The 20,312-nt window shown below is 30.4% G+C and overlaps 2 protein-coding genes across 5 annotated transcripts in view; one reads left to right on the top strand and one right to left on the bottom strand.

Moving 5' to 3' along the window:
* The window catches only part of LOC119835441 (neuralized-like protein 4), a 30,970-nt gene extending 27,004 nt beyond the window's left edge, over positions 1–3,966 (bottom strand). The window contains exons 1-3 of one of the 2 annotated variants that reach the window (XM_038360258.1): positions 3,491–3,966; positions 1,304–1,405; positions 1,039–1,152 (exon numbers count right to left, since the gene is read on the bottom strand). In XM_038360258.1, coding sequence (XP_038216186.1) covers positions 1,039–1,152; positions 1,304–1,405; positions 3,491–3,643 — 369 coding nt within the window. In that variant the 5' untranslated portion in view covers positions 3,644–3,966. Of the gene's footprint in view, positions 1–1,038; positions 1,153–1,303; positions 1,406–1,701; positions 1,773–3,490 lie in introns of those variants that run through there. The other variant, XM_038360259.1, reaches the window with a different exon arrangement.
* A 2,627-nt stretch (positions 3,967–6,593) lies between these two features.
* Positions 6,594–20,312, top strand: part of LOC119835879 (protein cab-1) — a 54,955-nt gene continuing 41,236 nt past the window's right edge. For all 3 annotated transcript variants that reach the window (XM_038360959.1, XM_038360960.1, XM_038360958.1), the window contains exon 1: positions 6,594–6,713. In XM_038360959.1, coding sequence (XP_038216887.1) covers positions 6,653–6,713 — 61 coding nt within the window. In that variant the 5' untranslated portion in view covers positions 6,594–6,652. The remainder of the gene's footprint in view (positions 6,714–20,312) is intronic.

Below are 20,312 nucleotides of genomic sequence, written 5' to 3'. Positions count from 1 at the left end.
GGGCCATACTGTAGAAAGACTTTGTTGGAAATTACTTCCCTTTTTTCCTATTCATATGATCCACGACTTTTTGGACACCCTGTATAACTGTATGTAAAACGTTAAAAAAGCTCGCGCATATTCTTATGAACAAAGCCGACGTTATTATCATTTAATTGCAGACGACTGCACTCCCTCAGGTGCTATGAATATGCATCATTCGCTACCCTCAAACTTTATAATTGTGTTCTATCTATATTGAATATTTTTCCAAGTTCAAAATATTTCCTAAATACTTGAAGAGATAACTTCAATTATAATTTGATATGCTTAAGCTAATTTTATTGAACTTATTCATTCACAATGATATACTAAACAATTTCTGCGACTTTACCATGAGACTGGTTTATATTGCAAATTTTATAATAAAGACATATTATAAGACTTATTAAATTCCTCAAATGATAAAACACAAAGGGCATCTTGTTTTATCCAACTCATATTATAACCTATGATTGCACAACCCACATTCATGTCAGTTAGATGCACTTTAAATGTGTAAAATTACATCCGGAACACAGCAATGATTTCATTGAGATCTTATTGAAGCATATTCAACCTATGGTTGATCCGTTTTATTCAATTTGCTTAGCAGAAATGCAATTGGTATTTACTAATGTTATTTTTTAGTTAATTTTCATCATATTAGAGATACTGTCAACATTTCACTCACAATTGTTTCCTTAATAATAATCTGCTAATGCCTGTCCCAAGTGACAAACAATAGAATTCTAGAACTTTCCATGATCTCGCTTCTTAACACAAATTGCATATTAGTCTCAATAACAACAATTCAGTCAAAAACAAACTTAACAAAATATTATATTCGTAAAGGAATCAAATTGTAAAGAAATATATCATTAGACCAATACAAATTTATATGAAGGGTTAAAAAAGTAAACGCAACGATTTTATTAGCATATTGTATCACAACACATTAAAAATTACTGTATTTCCTACTAAGGAAAAGGCACACATAGGAAAGCAACATTGCCTAACCTTGTTCGTCCTCATGACTCCCAAGCAGTCACCTTCATGAAGAGTATCAAGTTCCGGGCCATATGAATTAATAAGAGTTACACCATCTTTAACTATTGAACTGCCAGACATTATCTGCAACCAAAGTTCAAGTTATTGATATTATCTTTGTTATTATAATAATTTGTCTATTAAGAATAATTTTACATAAATTTTAACAACTGACAAGTCTTCACTAGACAACACTATATAAAGTGAGCACTTTCAAAATGGTAAATGTACATACCCAGGCTGTATTTCGAAGCTTGGTGGCTGTCGCTGGTAATTCCATGTATTCAGGGTCCAGGGTTGTGACCCCAATCTCCAAACTGCCATTCCACACATTGACCTGAATGAAATATTATTATCTAAACTGAATTCTAGAACCATCTAGTAGAAATGGCATTATTAAATTAAATTAATTCAATCAAACACATAATTCATATGATTTATTTCATATAACAATAATTTTAATTGTATATTTAATCAATCAACCATACAAGGTGGTCAAATGCATTTATGGAACTAATTCTAATATGATAGCATTTACATGCTTATTATTATCATCACTAATCAAGTATGAATCCCATTTATGTTTATACTTTAAAGATGCATAACCTAAATATAAATGGAGAAATTAAGTACCTTTACGAAATATTTAAAAATCAATAACTGTTTCACCTAACACCCTTCAGCAAATGGCCGGTGGGAAAATACAATATGGCAGCATCCGGTTCAACAAAAGACAACTATAGACCAAAGCATAGACTATATATACCTATTTTTAAATTTTTTATTCTTTCATTCAATAAGTATGAAGAAGATACTATTTCATCAAGGCAAAATATTATTTTGTAATAATATTTATAGTAAATAGACACAACTAGGGGGGTTTTTGGAAATTTATTTGCTGACTAAACAGCCATACACAACAACAATATGTACAACACTTCTAGACCTTTCATAGCACAAAATCATGACATAAAATATGTTTTAGTTTATATTTTTATCAGTATTACATACTGTGATTGTTATTTATGTTTGTAATTATATATTTCATTTCCATCTAGGTTTATTGTTACATGTTCATTTATTGATCTCTTGGATTATGTGTGTGTCATATAAAGTTTAGTCCTTTCTTTTTTTAGGTTATTTTCCTTATCTTTAAAATAGTTGTTTTTACTTTTAAAGTGTATGTCTCTTACAGTAGACAAGTTTGTTAAATTATTTTGATTTAATAAAATGATAATATAAAAATAAATAAATAATTGGATCATGAAAATGTTATATACACTTAATTCATACACAGTTCAATAAAGTTTCAATTAGGAGAGAACTAGGCATATATCTATTATTATATAACTATGAATTTGCATCTGAGCAAGCAATTTTATTCAGCGCTTCCGATTCACTCATTATTTCCTAACTGTGTCAAATTCCTAATAAGACAAATTTAACTAATTATAAATAGAACAGTATCATTAACTTTTGTAACATTACATATTTAAAATTTGCAATATATTACTGGATGAAAAACTTTTTACAATTTTGTATTTAGAAAAAGATTGCATTGCTGGTTTTGCTTGTATTAAATAAGATATTTTTGTTATGTATAATATAAATATCCAATCTGGAAATATCTAATTTGAACTGAAGCTTGTTGTTATAACAACATATGTTATGAACGCTCCAGTATCAATATGTAATGTATGCAGGTATGTTTGGTATGTTTCCGATTAGCATCCAATGTTCATTATTCAATCAAGCCTCAAAGTGTCAATCCAGTTTATCTGGTTTAGTATACATTGATAACTCTTTCAAGGTGTTGATAAGATACAAGGTATGGTGGGTCTTTATGAAGAGGAGTTGTTATGTTTTGTGCCTGCTACGATGTTATGGTTCCCTTCATACATCATCAGTATCACGCATATCAATTACTTTATTGCTATAAACATTACATTGTTATGTGTATGACACCTTTATAATAAGGATTTTCACAACTCTACTGCATTCTATTTATATGGTTTATTTTATTTGCTTATACAATTAATTATAATATTAAAATACGTTAATAAAGAAATTTTCAAAGTGAAATAAAAATTAAATTGCTATTGTGTAATTATTTTATTTATGTTTAAAAAAAAATCTTAATTAGGCAGAGCGTCATATTTGCAAATTAAGAAAAAAGGAAATAAAGATAAAAGTAAAAATAAAAAACAGAGTAGGTGTGCACAAAATAATAACATAAAAATTCGCTTTTTTTATACATAAATATGTAAGTTGAACTTAAAGTAAATATCAGTACATATACATTTCGCAATGTCTTTTATAAAACACTGGGCATCTGCATGTGCATATTTTATAGAAACATAGGGAGCTAGCTATTAATCAGTTGCTATTAGCAGAAGTTATATATGGTGGCTGAAGAGCTTACCTTTCTATCGATGCAAACTTCGAATATAACATCATCACATATAGGCTCCGCACTTAAAATTAGACCATGATTGAATTCTACGAAATTTCTCACTGCAGTTGTATTATCATGCAAGAGTGTAACCCTGTCACCGCATCGTCTGTGAAACCTCATGGTGTTCGCCAAGTGTCTTATTTATGAAACTAACATGTAAAACACTGCACAAAGTAAGACATTACTCTCGTTTCTCATTGTGTCTTAAATACAAATTAATGGGTTAAATTACTATAACCGGACTTCACTCGTTGATTTCCCGAGATATGAAGCGTTACAATATAATATCCCGTTTGATGTTTATCCATAATATTCATATGAATATTCAAATAACAATTGTACAAAATAAATTTACATAAATGTATTGTATTGGTCTATTGGAAGTATTGATTTTTATGCATGTTAAAATTGAGAAAGAAAAGATATCTCGATCGGCACTCGGCAGTCCCAATTTGTGTTGCCATTTTGTGAACACGAACAGTGAAGTTGAAAATTGCCAGTTTAAATTATTCATTATAATAAAACTAATAGGTACGTAGGTAATTATGCTTACAGTATGAATTAAATGTTTATTAATATCACATAAACGTTAGGTACGTAAGCTATTAAAGATGAATTGATTTAGGTTAGTCTATTAATCAATATTATCAAACAACAAAGGCATGGATTTTTATATCTGTAGATTACATGTTATGTCACGTTTATTTTTGTTTTTGACTGTCAAATTATATTGACATTTACGTAAGCTATTGTCATTGACGTTAGTGTAAGCGCGAATATTTGAATATTGATAACAATACCTACTACCTAGTGCGTGCTGGCCCTCCTACTTTGACTGGACATTGGCGCAGTCTCTTTATTGAGTAAATTAATATTTAATAATATATCTGCTCACATTTTTTATCATTTTGATCCCCTCATTCGAGAATTCTAAGGATATTTTTTTGTTTATTTGTCATAATATTATGTGTACGTCCATAGCATTGTTTTCATTCCACTTAAAGAAAGTTGAAAATAGGTACTGCACCATTATTCATAATGCAGTAAACCGTGGCCTACTTGTATCTTTAAATAATTAATAGCTTAATATGCCTCGGTGCAATTTTCCACGTCGGTAACTTTATGATTAGTACTCAGAACTCATAGCGTACAGGAATAAATTGTATGAAAGAAATTGTGTAAAGTAGATATTTAGTTACCTACCAGACAATCACTAGCTGTTCGAATGAAGGTACAACAACATTCCAACAACAACTGTACAACAACTTATAATAGATAATTGTGTGTCATTTTCACAGATAAAAAAACAAAAAACGCAAACTTATCAATGACTTCATCCAGTCAACGTCATTATATACATATTTAATTTGCGATTCATAAAAATTCACCTTATTTTCATTTCAAATTTTTACAAATTTAGATAAATCACAATGCTAAAGTCATTAAACTATAAAATTGCAACGATATCATTATTTTGAATAAGCTAATTTTGGTGTATTTCTTATGAATGAAAGCATAAAAAATGTATATTGAATTAGAAAAAAAATTAAAATCGAAATTATTGAAGTCTGCATTATTTATTACCCTTGGCTTAAAACGTAAGAGGATAGAATACAAGTATTTAATGTGTTTTTGTTGATGCCTGTTTAAACATGGAGTTGTAACTTTAATATAAGGATAAATAAATATAAGCCGAAGCCCATACTTGCATTTATAGAGATTTATCTATTGACAATTATTAAACAGATTAATTAAATATTTACCAGCTGTTCTTGAAAGTTACTCAACACATTACTATCCCAACTATTATTACAAATGCGATAGTAATTCTTAGTAATTGTCTCTATAGTATAAACTATTTTTCTATATTTGGTACAGAGATAGTTTTAGACCCAAGAAAATAATTTAAGGAAAGTTTTCATTCCGGAAATCCCACGGAAACGGAAACTATGAGGCGAAAACGCCGGGAATATCCATTTTTCCTTTGACTTAATAAATACAAAAATTATTCATAAGGTAAAAAGACGATTACTAAAAGTTATAAGTTGTGGATATGACCTTAAATCCTATAATTATTAAGTAATATATTTAGAACGTACATGCAAATTTTATTGACCTATATTTAGATTCGACTCCAACGCGATATTGTACTTAGATTAAATGTTACATTAAAATAAAAACAAAGTATTTAAAAGATAATAATATTGGTACATCTCCTCGACGCTAGATGGAGCTAGCTTCGCGGTGGTAGCGAACACACCAGAATAAAATCTAAGAAAATTATTAAAGAGACGATACGTTTTTTACGTGGTTTAAACAGAATGACGACAACATAACAAAGTATAGTTTTAAACAATTTGGTTTAGAATTGATTAAATTTAAAATATGTTGACGTAATTTGAACATTGGCGGCTTACCTCCCTGATTGGGTACATAGGCTAAGTAAGACCAAGTCTGCCCATTTTGTGTAGTATGTTATGTAGTTTATTTATCTGAATTTTTATATTAATCTAACTACCCTCTTTTAAACTATTACGTTTAAATATTATGTCCTTTCAATATTTCATACATTGACGACGTGAAGAATTTCGGTATGTTATTGTTATCAATAAAAATAATTAATAAACATTTGATTTAAGATTACTTTCTTCTCTTTTTAATTGCATAAAACTTGATAATTTTACTCACGTGCTAGAAAATTTACATTACATTTTATTGTCAATTATAATTTACTTAGAAAACACATTAAATTTATATGGGCATTATTTAAAGCACATTCGATGCGTAGTGTCATCTGTAACATATAATTTCACGAGGTCCTTCGTCACAAGTTTTTTATTCTAAAATAGAACCTAATGCCTCTGTCTAAGGTTGTAATTCAAGTACCGTTTTGAATCGGATGCATAGTCCTGAATACGATCAGGGAGAAAAAGTCGTATGTGAGTTCGAATGACATCTATGTCGAAAGGCATAAGGTCGACATTATAAGAATTGGAACGTTATGGTCCCGGTGTCGTGGGTTATCATGTGGGCGGTATCGATTGATGCGCGACTCTGCGCGACTTGCGAGCGCGGGAACGGCAGAACGATAAATACGAGTAACGATAACTGGCCACAAGAGTTCGCACCATGTTCGCGATAGCGGTCCCGTTCGCTATCGTGTTGGTGTGCGCCGCCGCGAGGCAGCCCGGTAAGTAAAAATTAAAAAAATTAAAAATTACACACTAATGCTGTGCGAATTTTTTTATGCTTGCGATATTGTTTTTTTTTATTTTTTATTTTTTTTTTGTATCGAACACCTGTTACACTTTGTTTATAGTGACGTTGACATTTTTTACTATTTTTACCATTAAAAACAATAATAATTTTTACCCAAAAAAAAATATATATTTTTAATACAATAAACACTGTTCATTGTGTCGAGGTGTCCCATTTCTATTATTATCATGAAAATAATCACGCCTCGTTCTTGCTCAATGCGAATAAAAAGGTTTTATACTTGTGTGTCTTGAAATTTTAATTTAACTCACAAATAGATACATAATAATAATACTTATTTTTAGAGACAAAGATCGCATTTGTACATTATTTAATATCTTTGATAAAATTTATTGTAAATTTTTATGTGTAATCTACAGGTACCGAGTACGTAATACATATGTAAAAATAAAAGAAAGTCGTGGCACTATCTCCACTTAAAACACACGAATGATTGTCAATTATTGGATATGTCTCCATTTGGAGAAAAAATTATAGACCGTAAACATTTAGTTAAAAAATATGCAAAAAAAAATCCGAGCGCAGCCAGGTTGACCTGTGAGTTTTGTGTATAATGAGTCATAAATAATAATATTTTTTAATGATATTCTTTAACTAGATATCTATTGTGTAATATAAATTTAAACACTAAGCATTTAATTTATTTATTGAAAATCAAAATAAAAAATATCTAAAAAGCGAAATCTGTTTTCGATGTGCATACCTATTCAATGCAACATTTAACGACAACTCATCGTTCTGCATTTTCTATAAAATATAATTACTGAATATTTCGAACCAAAAACAACGCGTTTTATTGAATACAAACTATTATTTTTGAGCGGTCAAGTTTATTAGATACATTCTAAATAATTATAATTTTGAGGTAGGATTTACCGTACTAAATAAATTAACAATTATTAATTGTTTTCTTCAAATATGTCAACTTGGTCCCAGAGAAGGGAAGTACCATGGTCCCAGAGAAGGGAAGTACCACTCCAGATCTTAAATGGTACACCTTGATAACAATTTCGTATCAAATATAAAAAGGTTCATCAATCGGTTGAAAACATAATGTTTTTAGGAATTGCTTTTGTCACTTATATTTAACCAGCTATAGGCGTACCTTGTTATTGGCGTATTTACTGTGATAATTAATCTGATACTGTAAAATTAGCTGTAAAGTACCTTTATAAATGAAATAAAATAAAATGCACGGAGCTATCTAGTAATAAAACAAAAAAAAAAAACAAATTAATTTAACCTTATTCGTTTGTGGGAAGTTCGCGTCGGCTAAAAACTTAAAATCCGAATGAATGATGTCGCCAAAGATATACGACCATACACGGCAATAGAAAATATCAACTAAAGAAACACAAATCATTCCTTTTCAATGGAAATTTAACAACAACTAAAATTACCTATAAATTGGTATAGGTATAAAAAAAGTATCAATTCATTCGCGGAAATGTGTGAAAAAGTAAATATATACACAATAAGTACATGTGCTTCTGATATTATATCGTATCTATTTTAAAATGGCCCAAAAGATTTTTCAAATAAAATTTAAATATAAGATATATTTCTAAAGATATTCTCATTATTATTTTAATGCGTCCGTCGTTTTAATATCCATATTTATATTATATTATGATTAATCATTATAAAATTCAAAGATTTACAGGCAGATTTAATATCGCGTATTTACGAAATTGTGAAACGAACACTTTAAGAAAATCATTTCTTAATTTATAGCCTCCCAATAGTTACATTACCACGTCTAATTACACCAACTTCTAAAAGACGTGCGTATTAAAATTAACATGTATATGGATATATCTATTTACATATATAACATTTGGGACTTAACATTCGATAATGTTCTATCCTTGTAAGTTTGCGTATCCTTGTGTATGTGATGAAATTAAATCCGTAACACAGTATCAAATACCCGGAAGGTCGGTAAAATTCGGTTAGAATTCAATTAAAAGTTGATAGCAGTGGGTTAAAAAAGCCACAACCACCAAATTCTATTTCCAATAATTGAGTGGAACGTGTAAAAGTAAACCTTTATTAATAAAATCATCCATACTATGAAATTTTAAGATATCGCAAGTAACGATATTTATTTTATTTTAACTACATACTTTGATAATGTCATATTCAATTGTAGTAATATTATTAAGACAGGGTGAACATTGTATTTAATATATAAAATTCTCGTGTCACAGTTTTCGTTGCCATACTCCTCCGAAACGGCTTGACCGATTTTGATGAAATTTTTTGTGCTTATCCGATATCTATGAGAATCGGCCATCACATCTATTTTTCATAACCCTAAATTATAAGAGTAAGGCAGAACAGCGTTTGCCGGGTGCAGCTAGTTACATTATACTAGTATGTATATTATTAAATCAAGAATTTTGTTACATTTAAATAATGTTGTTTACGTACACTACGTACATGTAATTGGTGCAACAAATATAACAAAATTGGCGCTTCTAAACAAAATATTTTATACTAGCGGTGCGCCGCAGTTATATAATGTCAGCACATATATCATAGCACTCAGTATAAACGCACATATCCTACGGTAAAAGAATTTTTAAATCAGTTTAGTAGTTCCTAAAATAAGCGTGTACAAACAACTAAATAAACTATCAATAACTTACTATCAAATATTTTTAGTATAAATGTATAGATATTAAACATATATTACAGATTTTTATTACAGAAATAAGAAAGTTTAACATATAAATACTTAAAAACTCTGCAACAATGCATATCCATAATCATTTTTTCTTTTACAGTCACAGTGAAGTCAATTGCTTACTAAAAATAAAATGACTGCCAATGTGGGAAATCAAATTTATAAGCATTAAAATAGTGAAAAAGATACCAATGATATATTTCAAATTAGATCTTAAATTTCAACTCAAATACGTACGTAAATCCCATTCGAACAAAACCTAACCTAGACAATAGTTTACTAATTTATGGTTCAATTTCTGAGATACAATGGATGAGCCCCATCTGATATCTTAGCAATGATTTACATCTCTATTGTGCTTGTTGCCTAGAAGTAGCTTCTGCAATATTCTATCGTATCTACAAGGATTAAGGATTTTATCGGGATAAAAATCACCCAATTCAGCTCATGCCCTGTTTGTATACTGAATTTAATCGAAATCGTTCGGTAAATTCATCGTGATTGGCGGACAAACATCCAAACAAACTTTCACATTTATAATACTAGTGTGATAAGTTTAATTACTAACGAGTACTTGTTTCATTCAGTCAATTCACGTTGAAAATTATAAAACCGTAATACATAATGGCCTTGTACACGCTAGTGTCATGTCAGCAAAATATTCCCGGAGGAGCTTTGCAAACGAGTAATTACTTGTTATCGAAAAAACAGAAGCCTTGACAGTGCGAACATATGTGAACTTGATATTTGCATTTTAAGCCAAATAATAGAAAAAAATGGTATTTTTTGTACAAAAAGCGTCGTATTATTCACTTAATTATAACATAAGCAGTGGCTCATCAGTCACCTATAAAATACTAATTGGATTCCTCTTCAAACACTTCACCTCGAAACTTAAATACATCGAGCCTTTAATGCTACGTAGCGTTAAACACAGCCAAATTTATGTACAAATTATCTAGTATAGTTTACTTCCATCCACATATTATACAAGATTATTATATAGCTTTGCTTGCTGTGCCATAAAAGAAAAAAAATACTTACTTACTTGGCTGGAATAATAGTAGGAGGAGAATCAGTATTTTAGGAATAAAAAGGGAGGGAAAAGATTATTATTACGAATTTCCAATATTTTTTTTTAAATAAACAATGTCTAGTTTTAAATTAATGGAAACAAAACAAAACCTCAAGATTTTTCCCGTATTATAAAATCGCATTTTCACAACAAAATGTTGGTGCGTAAGAATATTTAAAGGAAGGAACGGTAATTAACCAGAGATTACAATTGTTTTTCTTTGTATTATCCGGTTATTTTCTCTCATTTTTGTAATTAATATCGACAGCCTCAATATTCCATTAATCTTTTATGCTTTAACGAATATTCTATGGGATTATTAGTTTCTGATGTAATTAAACTAAAGAGTGTATTATGAGTTTCATGCATTTAATTTTAGCCCGTGACCATTCACCAACCAACACTCTGATATGTAGGTATATAAATAAAATTCAATTACTGGATGTGTAGCTACGCGTAATAGTCGGTAATGGCTCTACGAATTCGGCAATATTCATTTTTTGTGAAAAGTGGTTAGAACACAATGAAGATTTACACTGAGCGAATCAACATAGAGCAAGTGAAGCCGGGGCGGACCGTTAGTTTAAACCTACATAGTCATAGAATATACAACATCATAACATACCGAGGGATCAGGAACATGCTCCAACCAATTTCCTGACGCCGCTCTGTTGCTTACCATTATTTTATATAATATATTATTTTCAAATCTAGTCCTCAAGCTAGCATCCCCATAAAACTCGGACAAACGGGCTAAACTCTTAAATAGCATGATAACATCAAGTTAATAACGAAATACGCGAGTACGTCGATTAAAAATAGACTTAGCATTATTTACAGTTAACTTTGAGCGGGACAACAATTTGCTTACGTATTTCATTGTTATAAAACAAACGTACAAAAGAAGTCGGAAATAGAAGTTACTTGGTATAAAATTTTAAGGAAAAAAATAAAAGATCGTTAACAAATTGTATAACATGGTTACGACCATACAATACATCTCCAATTAAAAATTACATGTTTATGTCACAATAGTTAACATATTCAGTCATTTATAAAGTAGGTGCTATGTTTCCGCTAGTGGCTTTAACCGCACGTTCAACGGATAATCCATCGGAAAGCGATGTCTCACCATGCTTAAAAGTACCTTATATATTATGCTATACAAAATGGCTCCGCTGCGCCATGAAAGAAAAACTAATAGCAATTAATCAAGGTTTATTCTTTAAACAGTTCATCAATTTGATAATAGGTACAAGTTTATGTAAGTCAATAATTCTTCATGTGACCAATGTAAAGGGAACACCGAACAAACTGCGACGTATTTTCAATATCGTCTCGAAAGTAATTAATCTTGTGGTAATAAAGAAAAATTCTCTTAGAAAAGAATTCTAGACATTCACGACAAAGCAATATTTTTATATTAAAAATATCTCGGTTACACCACGTTTATAAAGCATTCTTTCGGAATGTCTTTTAAACCTCTTAACACTGGACGCTAGATAAGAATCTAATTTAAGATACATTCAATAAACGTTTCTAAGGTCATATTATATTCTATGAAATGCCATCAACGTTTGTTCGCATAATGATTTCCTGGAAAATACGTTTGCCGTCCTGCTGGAAATGTAATTTTAAAACTGAAAAAAGAAGTACTGGCTGCTAAATCTTCGCTTACTAGTACATTTATAAAGTATTACATTATCTTTGCCTTGGGTATATTTTTTGCTTCATACTTTGCGTGTTCGTTGATGACATAAAGAACAAATATACATATTAATCAAAATCTATCCCATTATTAATAAAAATTAAAATTACTAACGCGCAGGTACGAGTACTTTAAATATATGATGCGGGGTTGTGACCCGTTTGATTTTTTTTATTCCAAAATGTAATGTGAATTCAGATAAAGGATCCATTTGCCATAAATAAAATACGCCAGAATTCACAACCATAGTATAAACTTCGATTAAATTCTATCCATATATCTACTTCAAAGATATTTTTACGAAATGTTTACTAATTAATACTTTAGGGTAAATCTATAAATATGCATATATTTTAAACAGATTTTAGAAGAATTAGTTATCAAACAACAACTTACACACTACTAATCGAATCTTTAGATATCACATTCACATTCGGATTGCATTAGACATTTTCAAATATTTTTACCAGCTAGAGTGCACGAATGTTTGCACGCATATACGAGTTACAGTTTAAATATTATAAAATACTAGCGAATTTAAATATTATAAAATACTCGGCTTCACTCGTGGTATATATTTGTAGCACTCAAGGATCATGTACACAACGTTCAATTGAAATGTAAAAATTTCAACGTATAATCGATCCAACAGTTCCTGAGATTAGCGTTCAAACAAAAGAAAACTCTTCAGCTTTATATTATCAGTATTGATAATAACTAGACAAAAATTTTCCATTAACATTTACTTCTACGAAAATAAGGTTCACTAAAATTGGGTTATAGGTTTATTTATAGATTATTATTAGATTAGACTTATTTGAATTCGGCAAATATAATAACTTGGACTTATTGGCAAGTTAGTTTCGAAATATTACTAAAATTAACTTTTATACACGTACAGAATAATAATTCAAGTAAACAGTTTACACCTTGCTTCAAACTTAAAACTTTCTCAACAATCTGTTATATATAAAAAGGCGTTAAAGAGAAAGAAAAAGCAGAGGGACCATTTATGCGTATCACGTATGTATGAATGGGTTGATGGATGGAAGATGGCGCACGGGGTTGTGTAGGTTCTATAGGTGTAGATAACGCTACGAATGACTGAATGACGTCCCGTGGGCTTTATGTTATCTGTTGTTGTTTAATTTAAATGTGGTCTGCATTATTTTATAGTAATAACATACAAATTCATCTGTAATTCTATAACTGTTATTTTCATCCATCAGACATGTTTAATGCATTACAATGCAAAATATACAATAATAATCATTTCTAAGTGTAAAATGAAGTAATCAATTACAGTATATATAAAAAAATTGTACATAAAAAAGTCTGAAATAATCTTATTTATCACGGACGAAGACGCTGGCGTCAGCTAGTCAATCACCATACCAAGTACGCGATTATGCATAAAGATACACTCAAGAGGTAGGAACCTCTATAAACCCAAGTACCATTTGTATTTCGCCCAACAGCGTTGTTCTTTCACCTTTTTTTATATTTAATTAAAACCACTCCACTCAAAGCTCCGTCTGTAACAGTAACTCGTTCTAATTTCCCGCGTTTTACGCTTTTCACATCAATGTGAATGTTGAATTGAATTGTAAGCGATACTTAACAAAGCTTTGATTGCATAAAAATATTAAAATAACTAAGCTTACATTTTAAATTCGTTACAAATTATTATTTTTTTGTGCTAAGCTGAGTGGCGCAGGTTATTTGGCGAGACTGGGCGGAAAGCCATATTTATATATATATATATATATATATATATATATATATATATATATATATATATATATGGATATTATTTTATATTTAACGATTTAATTATGCAACTATTTTGTTTAAACAATAGTTTACTTTTAAAATTTACCGTAAATCATGTTTGAATCGTCAACCGACTTCAAAAAAAGGAAGGGGTTTTTAGTCTGGCCCCTCTGGCATATTTGACTGTGTGTTGCGATTAGGATGAATCTTTTTTATTTGAAAGCGGTGCCTCTCTTGCTGTCCAATTTAAATTTAGTCTAGTAATCTTTGATTAGTTAAAAATACTAGGTACCTAACTCACTTAGTAAAAACGAAAAGTTTGTCAAATCAGCATATTGCTTAAATCGTTTAACAAACAAACGTTATAATTTCATTCAGGCGTTAGCACATTAAACCTCAATTCCTGTATTAATTAACAATAGAGTGGATCAATCTATGGTTGCACGACGCGAACTCATCACGATATTATGTGAAACAATAGGATTGATCCACGCCGCAATCATAATATACACTAAATTTAAATTCATCTCATTATAATGTCCCGACAGTTGTGCTCTATGTTTAATGGAAATTATATATTTTTATAAACTGATTAAGAATAAAATGCTCATAAATCCCCTATTCATTTTTTCTATAAGATGAAGTCTTTAAAGTACCTCTAACCACCCACGTTTGCCACCCGCACGCGCTCTTATGTTTAGACCATGTTTTAATAGACACAATTTCCACATTAGCGGACCGGTATATACAGGCTGCAGACCGTAGAGTTTAAGAAAAATATCAATCGATTTTAACGAGCCGGTTGATGATGACTGATGATCATATTTTAACAGTATTTTTAAACCAGGTTTAAAATATAATCAAGTAAACACAGATAGAATGAAATGAATTTAAAAAAGAAATCCTTTTCGTAATATTGCAGAGACTCAAAATGCTTGACAAACAAGCTGATATCGAATTCGGTTCAATGCTTTTCTTTTTCAAAGTTTAATGTAACCAAAATAAGGCACAAATAAAAATAACATTTATATAGCAATTATAATTTGAGTGTTTCTTTGAATTAACTTTCTTTGAATTAAGATAAATTGAATTAAATCTTTTGAATGTTTTCTGTGGTCGTCGGTTTACACGTGGCGTTTTCATACCTGCTCTCTCGTGGACAACAAGCGGCATGGATGATTATTTGTAACGATGTTATAAGATAAAAGTAATATTTTGCAATAACGAGCTCTCAAGATTAGACGGAATGGTGGTGGATTAATTATACAGTGTATTAGATAGTTCTTGTTTTTATTTCTTAAAATCTAAAAGTTTTCCAAACGAAGTTGGTACTAGTAACTGCTTTGATTGATTTGTTCTTAATTAAAATACTTGTAGAAATATTTAAGTACAAATAATAATATTTTCGCTGCCAGTCGTATCGTCCTTTTGGAAACAGGCGTGATTTAAACAATAAGTAGGGCAAACTTAAACTTAAATTAACATATAATTCAGACAACATCGACACTTAATGGTAAGATATTGATTTATTACTACTTGAACAGCCGATCTTAATTTATTAACGGTGTAACTAACACGACTCACTTAAATTATATATCTATACTTATATTTTAGAGGTAAATTGACGTAGTATCTGAATCTAATGAACTAAATTTGAAAAATATTAATAGTAACGTTATCTGTGACTGTTATAAAATATATATTTTCAAACGACGTCTCAAAAACGCAGGAAGTCATTAATTATTTTTTTTTACTACTCTATAACTGTTATTCTTCTTACTGGCGGTCACAGATGCCTCCATAAAACATAGTTTTTCATACATTACTCTTGTATCAGGTATTGGACGGTGCATAATGACGTTCCTGAGAATAGTGCGTTCGAACTGTCGTTGAAAGTGTCAGCTTCATATTGTCATTAGAAATTAATTATCTTTATGAACAACTCTTTATACAAATTATACACACTTCATTAATAAAAACAGAATAGAAAATTCTTGTCGTTTTAAAAGAAATATCCTTTAAACACGGCAAATTTACTCAGTGTATCACGAACTAGTTCGCCCATAACTTATCAGTTATTCAGTTTCCATCGAGAGTTTCATGAAAATTTTCGTCGGGAAAAAGTGATCCCATTTCTAGAAAGCGCTGGAAACGTCGAAGCTAAAAAGCAACAAAGCGTAGTGACCGGAGTGCTTTAACATTCACGATGTGACGTGAGGGTACGTAACTACGCTTTGAAACTGTTTTTTTTTATAATTTATTGTTCCTACAGGCGGTATAACTACGAAACATTTTAACTAATTTATTTATTAACAGGTTTTAAGAATCTTGAGTATCTTGAGTAGAATCTTTTATGTATTAACAGGTTTTATGAATCTTGAGTATTGAAAGAACGAAAATGTGTACTGCCAATTTTTTTCAACAATATGTGTACTATAGTGATGTGTGTTTAATGTAATTGAGACATCTATCGATGATACAAAATATAACACTCCATTGGCGATGGTTAAAATGCAATCATCTCCTAAACATATTTATAATTAGATTTACGCCGGTCTGTTCAGAGATTCCCTACTCGCCTGGGGCTGCAGTGTTTACTATTTTCACCCTAAATGGTCGCCCTATAAATACACGCTTTAAGATATTTTGATATTATTCACATTTTTATAATACCCCTTAGAAGCTAAAGCAGCATACAAAATTTGACTATCAGTCTTTGATATTCTTTAGCTAAAGGCTACTTCGAGTTATTAAGAAGTTTCTCGGAAAATGTTCACCAAGTTCATACTGTAACTGATTGTTTATCTAGAAGTTTCCCCCCGTTTTACCCTTCCCTTTTAATTAATCAGATCAAATGAAAGCGTACATCACAGAGCACTTCATCTTACAACTCATTCGATTTCTCTTTCGGATCGTTAATATATAATGCCCTTGAGCATATCTAGACTGGGATAATTAATTGACATCTAACAAGTGGAGTAATGGAAGCACGGTTCTCGACTTTGTATGTGTGTGTAGTGGGTTGTAAGAGCCCTCGAAATTAGAATTTCTTCAGTATATTAATTAAGACACAGTGGGTCATCTTCCCATACATATTCTTGAATTTTTTGTTTATGTATCACTAAGTATTGGAGACTGTAACATTTTGAATATCGTATGAGCTATTGTATATTTGTATCTGTTAATAAACATATTACATTAGCTTGTTATTAGTTATCTCATAAAATTGTCCCGTCTTGTCATGTTGAGTAGCGAGGGAAATAACTAATAACATACTTAGTTGCAAGAATACGGAAACGAAATAGGTAATTTTGTTTCATAGTTATTTAGAATTATTGTTATAACGAAACATATTTTGTTTAATAATCTTTCATTATTCTTTAGATATGAAAATACAGATGTATTCCTCCTTTTATTTTAGCATCTGACATAGATAAATTCCAATAATAGTCAGAGAACATGGAGTGAGATCGAAAGCGGTGTTTTTATTTGTTTACAGTCTCGGCGCGAAATAGTCATAAAAATCCAAACGTATGAAAATCAAAGTGTAAAATGAATGGAAATTCCAGTTCAAATAAAGGCGTAACTCGGGTGGCCACGAGCAATCAATCGATTTTAAAGCCTTTTCACACGAACATTTTGCAATTCGTGTTAAGCATATGGATGTTTTTGACGTATTTAATTGATTTTTGAACAGCTCCTAGATTCACAATTAAGTTAGAGTATATTTATTTTACTACAAGCATTACAGATGTCATACAAGTCTTTTGAATTACAAATCGGGAAAGCGTTTTGTATTTTCTTACCTGAATAAGATACAGGGGTCAAACCATACACTAAAATCTCTTACAAAATTCATCTACAGCTAGGTCTACAAAACATTGTTCTTTGTGTCAAAATGCTATATCCACAATGTTATACTTTTGTAGAGCATTATACTTTTTATTAAGTGAAATTCCTCGCTTACAGTTCATTTCCTAAATTAAACACCTGTCATTTTATTTCTACTTATTTTACTCATGGGGCAAATTTAAAGATTAATTAAACATATATTACAATTACTCACATAAATTTCACCACGAAATACTGGTAAAAAAGTAGTTAAAAGATATTACCAGCACTAGTTAAAAGCCTGGGAGATCTTGATTAAAAATGAATTACTAAAACCTGCCATGAAACTGTTTCGCACCTGCAGGCTGCAACATTCCAGCAATGAAATTAGGGATGTCATCTTGTAATAAAGGACGCATAAAATATTCATTGTAAATGATTCCACCTGCGGCTTTTTGATTTGTAATAATAATTGTATTGGAGATTTGTATTATAAAAATGGTCTTTCATTAATAAGGAGTACATATTGTTAGGGGACGAAAAATAAACTAAATCAGCATACATATTACATAAACTCGAAAAACATTTACATTATTCGGACGCAGTCTTATAAAGGCTTTACAAAATAATGGTCCAGTGTATTAAGATAAAACCCAATGTTGAGTTTACACCTTTATCTACATTGCAAAAATAAATGGAATGGAAAGGAATCAAACGCAATGAGGTTCAAATTATTTGTTTCTAGATATAATTTCGATTGCCCTTCCCTTGGTGATACCCTTTATACAACCTTAACCCTTACGTAATCTAAGTTACTTAATAATTTTCGGTAATAGTTGAACGTCGAATCTCGAAGGCAATGAGTAAAAAATTGTGCACATCACGACCCTGTAGCGAAAAATAATTTTCAAAACTCGTCACCCCTAACTGCCCCAAAGCATTTTACGCTCGGACCCGATAAAAAAATAGCTCTTTTAAAACCGTTGATTGATGGCAGCTTGTACGACCTGAATACACGTGTCAACTTTTAGTTTTTCGGTATTTGAATCTTTGCACGTTCTCGATCTTTATAGAAACATTTCGAAAAAGTATCGTAAGTACTAGATATATATAGATTTGTTGGATTGGAAACAATATATTCAAGATGATTGAATACCAATACTCAATGTTACATGCCAGTATATACTGGCACATTACATAATGTAATGATGAAAAATTCAAGATTTACGATAAATAAACAATAAATGTAACGATTTATGTATGGAGGCGCTCATTATCTCGGCGTATAATAAACCACACATATCTAAACGTTTAAATGGGACTGCTTTATGCCTGCTATACAAAAGACACAGCTGTGTTCGCCTCAATTTGTCGCTGTTCAAGCTACAAACAATAGCTCCCATTCCCATTTCAAAATGCACAAATGGACTAATGGCTTGACTTGCAGTTTTATGTGCAGTTTATGAGATTGTATGCCAAATATTTCAAGCAAGCAAGCGACTATATGTATAGTATATATATATTTTCTCTTTGTATACAGGTTTATTTTTTGAGAAATAAATATGGAATCAGATATGGTCCTGTTTCAAATTTATCGTATAAGAGGTTAAATCTTAGAGGGTTTAAATACACTTTTAAAACTGTATATAAATTATTGAACAATACTTTAAAAGAGGTTACATTGTGTTCAGCACTATATTTAGCAATTTTTTTATAACCTCATATATAGTATAGTCCAGAGATTGAATCTTATTTTGAATTATTCGCCAAAGAACCCAAAATACTGCTAGTATTGATCAACGACCCACAGAGTAGTTTAATGCTGTTAACATGCGGGTCATCAAATGTAATTACGGCCGCCCCTTCGCAATACAGAATCATTTGTGATCTGTGGTGTCAACTCTTGGTCGACATGTAAAGGAAATTTTCGAATAATTACGATTCATGTTATCCGCCATTTTCAGTGTATGCGATGCTTTTTATTTTTGTTTAATATAAGTATGCGTTGGATTGAAATGCAATTTGTAAATAATGATTGTTTCATTTATCTATTGTTCATTGTAACAAAAGATATTCTACTTTATTATTAGATAATGTTTCAGACAGCAATTATATTACGCTTTCTAGTTAATTGAGACTTGAATGATTAATATAATTATAAATCGTTCGATCCCTATTTACTCTAATTAACATTAGTGGACCTTTACAGGCTGCCCTTGTCGGAAAGTACCTACCTAACCTACGAGATTCAATAATTGATGTTTATTTATTTATTCACAAATTTAATTCTTACATTGCTATCATAATCATCCACTAATTGAGTCCAATAGTATACAATTCCACTATCCATTTCAGCAGTTCAGGTGTAATTGGTATCCATTCTGTCCTGTAACACACAGATTGATGGGCACAAAGCAAGTCTATAATGTTAGAT

The sequence above is a fragment of the Zerene cesonia genome, chromosome Z (assembly GCF_012273895.1).
Source record: "Zerene cesonia ecotype Mississippi chromosome Z, Zerene_cesonia_1.1, whole genome shotgun sequence".
Classification (NCBI taxonomy): Eukaryota; Metazoa; Arthropoda; class Insecta; order Lepidoptera; family Pieridae; genus Zerene; species Zerene cesonia.
The sequence above is the reverse complement of the archived record's forward strand: the minus strand, read 5'-3'. Positions and strand labels throughout refer to the sequence as shown.